This window comes from Canis lupus, chromosome 35 (genome assembly GCF_011100685.1).
Source record: "Canis lupus familiaris isolate Mischka breed German Shepherd chromosome 35, alternate assembly UU_Cfam_GSD_1.0, whole genome shotgun sequence".
NCBI classification, from domain to species: domain Eukaryota; kingdom Metazoa; phylum Chordata; class Mammalia; order Carnivora; family Canidae; genus Canis; species Canis lupus.
Window position 1 is genome coordinate 18,021,479 of NC_049256.1, and position 13,140 is coordinate 18,034,618.

Genomic DNA, 13,140 nt, shown 5'->3' on the forward strand with positions numbered 1-13,140 from the left:
AATCGGTTCCCTATTATGGATATTTAGATTATTTCCTTTTTCTTTAGAATATTTATCCTTACATATTTATCTCCGAGCACTTTTCTATTTTCTTTACCAAGAAAAACTCCAAAAATCCAAATTACTATGTCCTCTAGCAATGTACCCTCAACAACACAGCTATTATCATTCTTTTTGTCTAAACTCAAATTTTCCTTTCCTTTGTTGATTGTCCACATTGTACTTATTCTTTAGTGAACTGATTATTTGGGTCCTATGTTTCTTTTTACAAATAAATTGGTTTAGTCATTGATTTCTTTACTTAAAAATGCTCATCATATATACATATATAATAGTATTATACATATTTGTATTATATACATATATATTTTAAAAGATTTATTTATTTATATAAGTAATCTCTAGACACAATATGGGGCTCAAACTCATAATCCCGAGATCAAGAGTCATGTGCTCTCTGGACTGAGGCAGCCAGGCACCCCCAAAATGTTCATCATATATTAAGGATATTAACCTTTGATCTATTATACTTTGTAAATACTGCTTCCTACTCTGTCATTTACTTTTTAGTCTCATATTGGTTTTGTCATACAAAAGCTTTTGGTTGTCCATATTCAAATCTTTAATCTTTTCCTTTGTGATTTTTTCCCTCAGTCTATGTTATGCTTCCAAAATCTTTTTGTATTGTTATTACCACAAATTATATAGGGATTCATCTGTCTTTTCTTCTAGTTCTGTTGTTTTTGGTTTTGTTTTTTTACAGTTTTATTTTCAAACCTGAACTCTGCTCCTTACCAGCTGTGACCTTGGTCAAGTTCTGGGTTTCTTCATCAGTAAATACGAATAATAACTACTACCTTACTGGGTTGCTGGTATGATTTTTTTAACAAGGCAAGACAGGTAAAGAGCTTACCACAGTGCCTGGCCACAATCTAGAATATATTTTAGTTAATATCCATTATCAGTATCTTCCCTTAAATATTTAATCAACTATAATTAATTTTGCCATAAAGAAGGAGGTAAACAGAATTATTTTTTCTTAAAGTAGTTCCTTTATCTTTGCAACTTATCTGTCAGGTAATCCAATTTCAAAGATAAAAGAAAAGACAGCTATTCTTAGAAAAAAAAATTTTAAGGGCAGCCCGGGTGGCTCAGTGGTTTAGGGCTGCCTTCAGCCCAGGGCATGATCCTGGAGACCTGGGATCGAGTCCCACATCGGGCTCCCTGTGTGGAGCCTGCTTCTCCCTCTGCCTGTGTCTCTGCCTCTCTCTCTCCGTGTCTCTCTTGAATAAATAAATAAAATCTTTAAAAAAAAATTTTTTTAAAGGAATCACCTACTGCTGTTTCTCTAGATCCCCTAGTTCTCACTTTTAAAATTCTACTGACCAAATATAATGGTGGAGTATTCTAATACAGGAAAGAGAGAAAGAGAGAGAGCCAGTATATGGTGGTGGGGTGTTATGTTTTGTATGTATTGGGGTATGTGTGTGTTGGGTATATATGGGGTTATATGTGTGTTGGGTATATGTGTATATGTGTGTGTACTGGGGGTGTATGTGTGGTGCATGTGTATTGGGTTGTGTGGGGGCATGTATAGGGATATATATGTATATGCATGTATGCTGTGGCATATGGATGTGTGTGTTAGGAGTACATGTGTGTCTGTGCATGTGTGTGTGTATGTGTGTTACATTGGGACATACGAGGAGAGGAAAAAAGAAAGGTATTATTTGGGACAGGATAGGTCAACTTATACTGTCCAGTGGAGGAAAAATATTTACTTTTCTAACATTATCTCAGTAGGGTATAGGGGATAAAAACATAATATATCCTATCAATAAAACTATGGATAGAAACATACCCTATAGATTCCCCTTTATTTTTCTAATCTACTAACTTTTGAGCTGTATGACTCCTGGGCTGTGGTTATATTTGATCAATGCTTCGGTCTGGTAACTTTCAAGGGCATGACTGGTCTGGTAGGAAACAACTGTCAACCAAAGCCATGCACTGTGGACTCTATACAGCCTCCTGTCTTCCTCAACATAATCAGTTCTCCATCAAACACAAATGAAGGCTATAGTTAATTGTGATAGAGAGAGAATATTAAATATCAAAGAACAGTCTGTTAAGGAGAGTCTGGTTGATCCAAAAGACTGAAGGTTTCCTACTTTGTTCTTTCCATCCTTTAAACACAGACGTCCCCTTTTTCAGCACAGGAAAAAAAAAAAAAAAACCCGACTTGCCAACTGCTTTTTGAAGCTCACTACACAAAAAACAGGAGTGTTGATGCTGGATGGTGGGAATCCGGGAATCCATAAAAGACACAATATTTTGACCTACAGGTCTCCTGACCATACCTCACCCTCAAATAGAACAAAGCTCTGTCTAGGGGAATGCACACCAGCCCATATGGGAAAGTTCAGAAGTCCTGTGGGAAGCAGGAGGATCTACGAGTATTTGTGACTATCCCAGACAAACTGAGCAAAGCCACAGTACTGTTAAACCCAAGAGGCTTGTGGCTTTTCAGCAGGACCAATGCCAGAAAGGAGGTGGCCCTTTTACAGATGTCAGCTCCACGTGCCTGGTGCAGGGTATCCTCAGGGCAAACCTCCCTCAGTTGTTAACAGCCATGATCAAGAAGATGTCAATTTCCTCTGTGGGGTTTATGCTTAAAACCTCCTATAATGATATGGACAAGTCTTAAAACACAGGCATGCTCATAGCAATCTGTAACACAGTATCACAACAGCAGAGAAGACTCCTATTTGGAACTTCTGCAACCAAGGTTATACACCTGACCCACTCAACCCTAAGTCACATATATAATACAGATCTGAGTCTCCACAATTATGCATAATTTGTCCCTACTGGGGATCACAGTTGTGATCAAAGCTGTCACATGTGTGCATTGGGAACCGAGTAACCAAGGTAATCCCCTCTCTATAGAAGGGTCCTGATAGCAAAGCACAGAAGACCAACTAGAGTTGAAGAGAAAAATGCACACACCATTCATATGCCTAACACCTGACTACCAAAGAGGCACAGGGTCAGTTACAGTGAGCTACGTTCTTAGAAATGGGAGAACCAAATGGGAGGGCATAACCCTTGTCATATTTACAATCTGCATTAAACAAGGCAGTCACATATAGATCATGGCCGAATAAAACAATAAGTATGGCAATTAGGAGGCTAGACAAGACATATGCATGGAATATTTCTCATTTTTCTAAGGCAGGAACATGGAAAAGCATTCAAGATTTCAACACGACAGATATTTTCTATCAGTGTAGACGGAATCTCCTGATTCTTTCTTTCCTGTCTTTTCTCTTTGGAGTTTGGAGTGAAAAAAAAAAAAAAGAGCTCCTATTTGTGATGTGGAACTCCTAGGCCTGCTTGTTTGTGAGGATGTTTTTCCACCTCAAAGCAGGGCTGACAGCCACAGCGATTTTGAGGAGTCTGGGCTTGGCAGGTGGCCCAGGTCCAAATCAGAGCACCTGGACAAGTGCAAGACCAGACAGGTCTTCTCCACACATCCATGCAGTGGGGAGAAATGCCTAACCTGGACCAGGCTTCAGCAAATCCCTCTCCCAAATAGGGCAACTGAGAAACTACCCCATGTAGTAAAGTTAAACCTGGTTTAAGCTCAATGACCAAAAACTACAGAGTTCAGATTTTTAAAAATGAAGGCCTTAAGGACTGACCCGGTGACAGTAGATTTAAGTTTTAATCAACTACAGAAGTTTGCCATTAATGAGCTTGGTAAAAGGATCCTGAGAAACTGGGCCATGAGGGTAAAGGGAGAGCATGGGGCTATTTTCCATAGAGGCGTCCAAGGGTGATCAGCATTGCGGTGCCTGGGAGTCTTGCTTGCAGCATGGCACGGGGTGACTCACCCAGATGGACGTTTCCACCCCAGCAATAGCACTGGGACAAGTCATGAGCTGGTAGTGAAACTTGGCTCCTTTTTTTGCTGGCAAGTAAGGTGGCTGACTCACCAAGGCGAGGGTCAGATATTGGTGCCCAGGATGGAGGAAACAAAGGAGCCACCTTACCTGTGAAAACTGTCTGATAGAGGATGTATTTTGAGCTATTCTGTAGGGAGTTTTCACATAAAGCATCTACTGAGAAAGTGCTCTTCATTTCTGTCTGGTATGTTCTCTGAGGTACTGGAACACACCAAACCCAACATCCCCTCTGGACTGTGGGGAGCACAGTATTTACAGCACACGAGGAGAGACTAAAACAAAGCCCAAACCAAACACAGACCTTCGGGACTCTGGAGAACATCTAACATAATGCTATTAGAACAGTTTCTGGCCAGGTTCCAAGCCAGAGCACTGTAACGTAATTGCCGAACACAGCCACATTTTGGGGTGGCAGAGAAGATGGGACAGCCTGGGATTGCAGGAGAATTCATGCCATCTTCATGCGTAAGTGTCACTGCTTAAAACCCACATTTACAGCTGCTTTTCAGCTTTCTCCTTGGTAGCAGTTTCCTTATCTGTAAAATGGGGACAGTAGTCGTTTCTATGTGATCAGGTGATTGACAATTAAATAACCTACTGCAGTAAAGGGAAGAGCACAGTGCTGGGGACCTACTGCTCCCAGTATATTGTCTACTGTGATTCTTATTTAGCTCTATATACCCTTAAGTTACATGATGTCTCTGGGTCCCAATAAATAAAGAACAGATGGGGATGAAGGGAAGAAAAGCCTGTATGAAGGGGGGCTGGATGGGATTAAAAAATGGGAGTAGAGGGGTGCGTGGCTGGCTCTGCTGGTAGAGGATGGCACTATTGATCTCAGGGTCATGAGTTCAAGCCCCACATTGGGCATGAAGCCTACCTATTTTTAAAAAACTATAAGTAGAGGCAAGAAAAAAGAGCAGTCTGCACACACACATACACATCCATACATATATACACACACACTAACACCCATTTACACACACCTATATTCACACACACAAGCACATGTACATATACACACTTATAGTCAAATATACACACGCTCACAACATACAGACACATATATATACATACTTATATATACATTCACACACATTTACACATTCTCTCTCTTTAAAAAAAGGTGGGGGGCAGCCCTGGTGGCTCAGCGGTTTAGCACCACCTTCAGCCCAGGGTACGATCCTAGAGACCCGGGATCAAGTCCCATGTCGGGCTCCCTGCATGGAGCCTGCTTCTCCCTCTGCATGTGTCTCTACCTCTCTCTCTCTCTGTCTCTCATGAATAAATAAAATCCTAAAAAAAAAAAAAAAAAAAAAAAAAACTAACAATATTAGCTTAGCTCATTTATCTCAGAAAAGTTTTTCTCATCAGTAAAGCTGGCCTAACCAAGAAAAAAGTCAAGGTTCCTCTATGACCTCACTGGGGAAGGAAACGTCTGTGTGGACCGCAGTGATGTGAACTGAAACAGTCTCAATGTGGGTACTTGGCACACTTTACCAAACACAAATACAATCCCACCAGGAGTAAAATTGAAAGTAAACATTAAAGATTCTTGTGATACAAAAAAAAATTTTTTTTTCTGAACTGACCTCCACTCTTACCCAATTTTCGGAATTCACCGACATTCTCTTCTATCTGTAAAAAGAGGCGTGACCACTGCGCCCTAAATCACTCCAGCTGGTAGGCCATGCTCTGGACTCCCACCAGCTGAGTTATGTTCTCACAAAGGGTTAGCTGTGTTTGCTCCTACACTGGTTTATGTCAATTGTACTTCTCTGTAATTACATAATTTAATTAACAAATGTAAAAAGACAGTTGCTGATTCTAAGAAAATAAAGTTGGGTGCTTAGGGAACAACCTGAGAAGGCTTAGTCACTAGAAGAATTATCAAATTTGGTATGGGGTAAGACAATTTTCAAAAGACTATATAAAAGAAAAAGAAAAAGAAATCCTGCATCCTAAAAGAATCCTGCATTCAGACTGTTTCATAAGTGTTTTAGAATATAAATTTTGATACATAAAAATTTTGTCTTGTTACTATTCTCGCTTCAGTTAAACAGTGTGAAAGAGAAATCATTTCTACCTCTGGACACATAAAATGTCCCATCATGGGAACAGAATCAAACACGGCTGCTTTCCCCACAGCAATAGCTCATGGCTCGGATGCACACAGCAGAAAGCTACGCTAGCAGAACAAGAATCAGACATATAACCTTTCTCCTGACCTGCAGGGCATTAACAATGCCTGAAAACACATGGCTTCAGCAAGTTTGAGCAATATGCCATATGGTGAGAATTGTTATATAATTTCTAAGTCAATAGCTTAGAAGCTCTGAGCCTGGAAATGTTCATGTCCCCATTGATTCCCAGATATGCCACCGCCAGACTGTTTTTTTGGGGTTTTTTGTTTGTTTTATTTTAAATATTTTATTTTTTTTTAGTAATATCTATGCCCAACATGGGGGCTGGAACTTACAACCTGGAGATAGAGTCGTATGCTCTACTGGCTGAGCCAGTCAGGTGCCTGCGCCTCACCAGACTGGTTTTTATTTCTGGCATCAAGATTTATAGAAAAATAGGTTTGTGAAAAATATTCCCCCACTAGGATGAAAACTGACACCAAGGGGGCTGGAAATCAGTTATTTACCAACGTGGCACCTTTTAGGCAGTGATAAATCATGGCCTGATTCATTAACAAGAAGGCGTTAATTACAATTGGTAGTAACTGAACCATTTACAAAAGCCTATGACACTCTCAAGTTATGTCAGTATACACTATAATAACTTTATCCCAAACGTGGATCTACGTCTACATGCATGTACATATGGGGTGAAGAGTGGGGGAAGATACGAGTTTATGTAGAAATATGCGAAGGTTTGAGTATCTAATTGTGCCAGTTGTTTTTTTTCTTCATCCTGGCACAAGCATTTTTGCTTTAAAGACTCAGAATTATCCACCAGACAAGCATTATTATGCCTACCTAACCCAAAGGTTATATATAATAAGAGATAATACAGTTAAAGTGTAAAACATCTCAAAGCCTGATTCAATGCAATTCAAACAGCTTAACAAACAAGTCTTTGACTTGCCTCTGAAAAGTCCACTGCAACAGCTGTGTGGCCAGCATAAAATGTCTGATTCATGTTTTATCAGCGAGCCAGAGGGGATCTGAGATCATCCTAGGCCACAGCTCCTCCTTCCACAGATGAGGAAACAGATCCCCAAAGGTGAGCAGCTGGTGGCAAAACCAAGTCTCATCAATTCCAGTACCATCCATTCTCTTTCCACAGGGCTGACGCTACTATCCTCAAAACTGCCACAATGTGACCACAATAAAGACGATAATAAATATAAAGTGAAATTGTCCTATGTGCCAAATATTGGCTTTTGTATTTTCTGTGACCAGGTCACTTAGTCCTCAAATCATCCCTATAAGGAGGGAATGATTATCATCCTCAAGAAAAGTGCAGTGAGATTCAGTGGGTCACTGTGCCTTACATCAGTAGAAGGTGGTGAGGCCAGGATTAGAAGCTGGGCAGTCAGGCATAGGACCCCACATTCTCCCTCCCAGCACTCCAACAGCCTGCTGCCATGCCATTATGCCCTCTATGGACTTGTGTATTTCTATGTCGGAGAGCCTAAGAATGAAAGGTGCCATGGTCACTTTTAACAAAAAGAGAACATTCTGACCATCCCACATGAAACTCAGCGCTCCTGCCTCTCTCTGCCGTCTCAAACCCTGTGCTTTCAATTCGTTCTCTCTTCCCTACCCCTCCTTCCCTCTGCCCCCCAAGTTTTGAGAGCTGCCTTGAGAGCTCTTCATCAGTATCAATGACGCCATTATTCATTGAGCCTGACAAATAGGTCGGTTTCAGGAAATCCACGCTTCCCCTTCTACATTTCCTCTATTTCTCATCAGAGAATGAAGGCTTCTATCTTAACGTTTCTATTCACCATTAAGAAGGAATTGCTATTTCTTTTTTAATGAAGAGAAAGGAAATCAAGTTAGTATGAAACCAATAAACTAATCTACCAGTAATGTATTTAGTAGGCAGATTGTTTATAATGAATGCAAACAAACCTGAGACAACAGCTAGCAAGAATCTTACTTTTTGCTAAGGTGGTCACTGGATTTGTACAATAATAGGGCAATCTGAAGAATTAGAGAATTCCTCTCCGCATTTTATACGTAGACATTGCTCTAGGAGCCGAGAGAGTGCTGTATTTCAGGGATGAATGGAATGCATTATTTGATGTGATCATGCAAACTAAAAGTAGTTTAAAAATCATTTTTATCGGGATCCCTGGGTGGCGCAGTGGTTTGGCGCCTGCCTTTAGCCCAGGGTGCGATCCTGGAGACCCGGGATTGAATCCCACGTCAGGCTCCCAGTGCATGGAGCCTGCTTCTCCCTCTGCCTGTGTCTCTGCCTCTCTCTCTCTCTCTCTCTCTCTCTCTGTGTGACTATCATAAATAAATAAAAATTTTAAAAAAAATCATTTTTATCTTTTAAAAATTTCTGAGCAGACTGATTTGTAAGGCAGAGCTCCAGAAATCTTTAGTTTCACATGTAAGTTTTATTATTTGTACTTAATAAAGTGATTTCCTCCTTAAAAAAAAAAAAAAAAAGTTTATCCTGGGTGCCTGTGGTTCAGTTGGTTAAGCATCTGCCTCCCGCTCAAGTCATGATCCCGGAATCCTGGGACTGAGCCCCGTGCCAGGCTCCCTGCTCACCAGGCACTCTGTCTCCCTTTCCCCCTCCATCTGTGCTCTCTCTCTCAAATAAATAAATAAATAAAACCTTTTTAAAAAAGAAGTTTGTCCTACGTTCAGGGATATGAGCGATATATTGCAGAAGGCTCAAATGGTCTCTGTGGGCAATAAGGGAGGATATGATTCTAGAAGACACGACAAAGAATAACCACCCTTAAACATTACTTTAACCACTGCAACAGCTCCTGTATTGCACCATTATCAATCAATAATCAGTCTAAACTAAACTCAGTTTAGACTTCAGAATTTCCTATTAACTAGCCTCACTGCAAGTACAAAAGGCTTCCCACTGCTTCCCCCCACAACACACCTTCCTGCTAAGGCAAGTGCTACATAGCACGCTCACTCCCACTTCTGCAGCTTCGCTTATGGAAAAGCCAAATGAGGTGTCGCTTCCAGTGCACCTTCCATTAGCGCACTAAGTTAGCAATTTAACCCTTACAACAACACTTAAGACAGGGAACATTGCCATGTTTCCGATTTTACAGAAGAGAAACGGTAGCTCAGAGAGATTACGGAAGAGAACCAAGGAAGGGGTCCCTGAGATTTAAACCCAGGGCTGACATCGAAGTCCATGTTGGTTCTCCCATATAGAAACCCTCTTGGCTGGCTTTTACTATACCTACGCTTTGTTTTCATGCCTGGTTTCAGTTTCTTCTCCCCTGTGATGCCTTCCCAGGTTATATGTTCGGCCCTTCCAGATTTTGCCCCTCCTTGAGTTTTCTCCAGCCCCTGAAATCTGTAAGACAGTTTAAATACTATCCTAAAATGTTTCCTGTTGGAGGTGATACACTCTTTTGCTTTCCACTTAATTTTGTGATTTCTCAAGGGCTTTCTGAGGCTGCACACACCGAAGGGGTTTCATGAGAACTTCAAAACTGTTTTGAGACCTACCAGCTCCCTGGGTTATATAAGATGAATGACGCATGGGGCAGGGGGCGCAGGATGGGTGGTTGGGAGTCATGGAGCAGACGGTGAGGAAAATGGACTGAGGATATATAATAAAGGACCCTACATGTTGTCCAAGGAATATAAATTTTCCTCTACAAGTGGTAAAGAGTCCTTGAAAGCATTTCAAAACTGCACAAGAAGAGCTAAATCAGGAAGATCTATCTGGCTATATCTTGAATAACATCAGCTGAACAAAGAGTGGGCTTTGGATAGCCATGGCATTTATTTCTGTTACAGTAGGAAATGTTTTACTTCTGTAGTTTATTTAAATCCAAAAGCACACACCCAACACAAAAATACACACTGTGCAAACACTCAGACTGTTCTAGACTCTGTAGAATATATTGTCTGAATTCCTAATATACCAATAAAAAAGACAAATTAATTACAACCAACATTATGAAGTACTTACTCACTTCAATGAAATACCATTTGCCAAAGGTGTAGTAGTGATGTCTAGAAAGAAAGCCTAATTTACCCACCGTGAGCCCTATTTCCAGACTATTAACTTTTTAAAAAACTTTAAATTGAATGATTTCTCAACGAGTTTGCTTTATGCGGCAAGGAAAAGGCTGTCATGAAACAAAATTCCCTACAAGCAAGTGATTTCCTCTTGCCTGCTAGTCCTGTAAAACCTGCATCATCTCCATATTCCTCACTATTCTTCTTTTTAAAAAGCAAATGAGACAGTCATTCAGCTGACGTTCTTCTAAGTCAAAACGAGGAGAAAACAATCATTAAGACTATCTAAGGAAATCAGAACAATCAAAAAGTAGGACTCAAACTTCCTCCACTTACACATATGCTTCCCTCCTGAGCTGAAGCAATTGTGACGGACTCCTTGGAAGAGCCAATTCTCACCAAATAATAAAATCAGTAGTCATCTGTGTTTGAGGGAAAGGGGTGAAATGTCTCAAGGAAGGAACACTAGTGAAATGTGGGGCCGGGAAGTCATGCTTCCCTGTGGAATGTGTAGTTCATATCACCAGTGACCATCAGAACACTCAGGCCATGAGTGGGTCCTGGAAACAAACACCATGTGTGCTTTGCTTCTATCAACGGAGCATGCATTCCCAAAACGTTGGCAACAAGGAAAGATATTACACATTAAAACTCTTCTTCATGTGATAATCACAACAGCTACCATTTCTGGCTTGAGGCAGTGCCCGGTTATTTCTAATTGTTGGAACATCTCTGAAGATACTACCACCCTCTTTGCAGGGAAAGACCCTAACACTTAAAAATAAACAAACCCATCCATGACTTCTTAGCAAGTTAGTGGCAGAGCCAGATCCTGAAATCAAATCTTGTTGACTTCAAAGTCCACATGCTAGAATTGGAAAGAATGAGTGTGAATTTTATGGGAAAAACAGAACTCCAGAATAAAGAAAACAGACGAAGAAGAAGCCTGAGGCCCAAAAATCAAGTGAAGAGAGGGAGCCAACTCACCAGCATATTTTGTAGTATTAGATTCATCCATGGACCAGAAGCAATAATCAAAGGCAAATACCTGAAAGAACAAAATATTAAAAATAAATTAACTTCTCTGAGTAAATCAGACTGAAAAAAAAAAAGATTTGTTGATATATATGAAGGTTCCTGTTACTGTCTGATTAGGAAAAAAAAACACTATAGGTTTGATGTTTTGTTACTTCTAAAGCTTCTTTCGGACTAAACTGATAGTTATCTTTTTTTTTTTTAAAGATTTTATTTATTCATTCATGAGAAACACAGAGAGAGAGACAGGCAGAGACATAGGCAGAGGGAGAAGCAGGCTCCATGCAGGGAGCCCGATGTGGAACTCGATCCCAGGTCTCCAGGATCAGGCCCTGGGCAGAAGGCGGCACTAAACCTCTGAACCACCCAGGCGTCCCCAACTGATAGTTATCCTACTACTGTTAGAGTCATTTGCATATGAAAAATGCTATTTATCCAGAACACAAATGAGATTTCTTAACCAAAAAAATATTCTTAATGGCACTTTAGTAAAGAAAAAAATAACAACAATGACTTCTCATCCAAGTCGACAGTTCCCCCATCTGCTGAAGCAAGCCCTTGGCTGGATTTTCACAGCTTTTCAAGTAACATGAAAGTGATAAACTTGTGTTTGAATCGGCCTTTCTAGTTTTCCATGAATCAGTTCTTCTAGCTTACCGTTTATAGCCAGAGTTCCAAACTTCCCACATTCCCACCTTGGACTCCCTTCCCTCTGTTTCAGCATGTCATCTGGGGCCAAGTCTTGTTAATAAACCAATAACCCACACTTGCGTGCATTTTCTGTAGTTATGGAATGACCACTATGTATTGGGAAATGCCAACGTACAGTGCATTGGGATTCTCATCCAATCATTGCTTCCATGCATAGGACTACCACTCATGTTCCAGCCATCATTACCAAATGCACAGGACAATGTTCCCCGAAGTCTGCTCCAAGAAACGGTAGTTTCAGGAGCTATTCCATGAAAAATGATTAAACTGTGTTGGCAATGGTGTACATTTTACCCTGTTTGAGATCCTCAATGCAATTCTCAATATTAAAGGCTCTGAAAGTTTATCCAGCAAAAAAATCCATTTAATTACTTAACTTTTTTATTTTCCAATTCATTTTAGTGAAGAGACTCTTTCTTTAGTGACGTGTATTAACATACTTTGAAAATACTGTTTCTTAGCATACCCTTTAGCAAACTCTGGCTCAGAGGACTCCGCAGCCACTCTCCTGGGCTCCCTGATACAACCTTCTCCCCTGGCAGTCCAAGCAACAAATTATAGACCTCCCACAGACAGGAACCCTCTAGTGCTTAATGATTTCCTCGGGATTGTAAGCATTGTGCAAACAGAACCCAAACTCTTTGACCTGGCATTTGAGCTGGCCACAATGAGGCATTTCCAGCCCCTGCCCCCTCACTTCCTTACACTTCTGCTGAATTTGTCTGTACCTTGGAATTGGTAAGAATGATTCCACCTGTCTTGTTCTCCTTTACATTTACACCTGTCAAAATGCTTCCTATTTCTTAAGGTCTAGTTAGACACATTTTCCTTCTAGGAAACATTTCTTGGTTAAATCCAAAGGAGTTATCTCTTTTCTCTGAAATCTTATAGTGCCGCTTAATCCTTTTTTGTGTGACTCTTATACTAGTGATCTGTTTTCCATTTTTCATGTATATGATCTGCGCATGTGTTTATCTCCACTAGTAGTTTAAGTTCCTTGAAGATACGAACCCAATACCCAATTCATGCTTCTATCCTACAGTGTTCACAGTAGTTATTTATAATTATTTACTGAATGATTAATGGTACTGAGACACTGCAATAAGGCAGGTACTTTCTAAATCATAAAAAGATCAAGTTATGCTCTGCATAGTTTCAGCACTGAATGCACTCTCATGCTGTTACAACCCATTCAGGAACATACGATGTACACAGCTTACATCATCAATCTCAAATCC

The 13,140-nt window shown here is 40.4% G+C and overlaps 1 protein-coding gene across 8 annotated transcripts in view; it reads right to left on the reverse strand.

Moving 5' to 3' along the window:
• The window catches only part of KIF13A (kinesin family member 13A), a 211,477-nt gene that overhangs the window by 92,181 nt on the left and 106,156 nt on the right, over positions 1-13,140 (reverse strand). For all 8 annotated transcript variants that reach the window (XM_038584242.1, XM_038584240.1, XM_038584241.1 and 5 more), the window contains exon 4: positions 11,144-11,204. In XM_038584242.1, the coding sequence (XP_038440170.1) occupies positions 11,144-11,204 (61 nt within the window). The remainder of the gene's footprint in view (positions 1-11,143; positions 11,205-13,140) is intronic.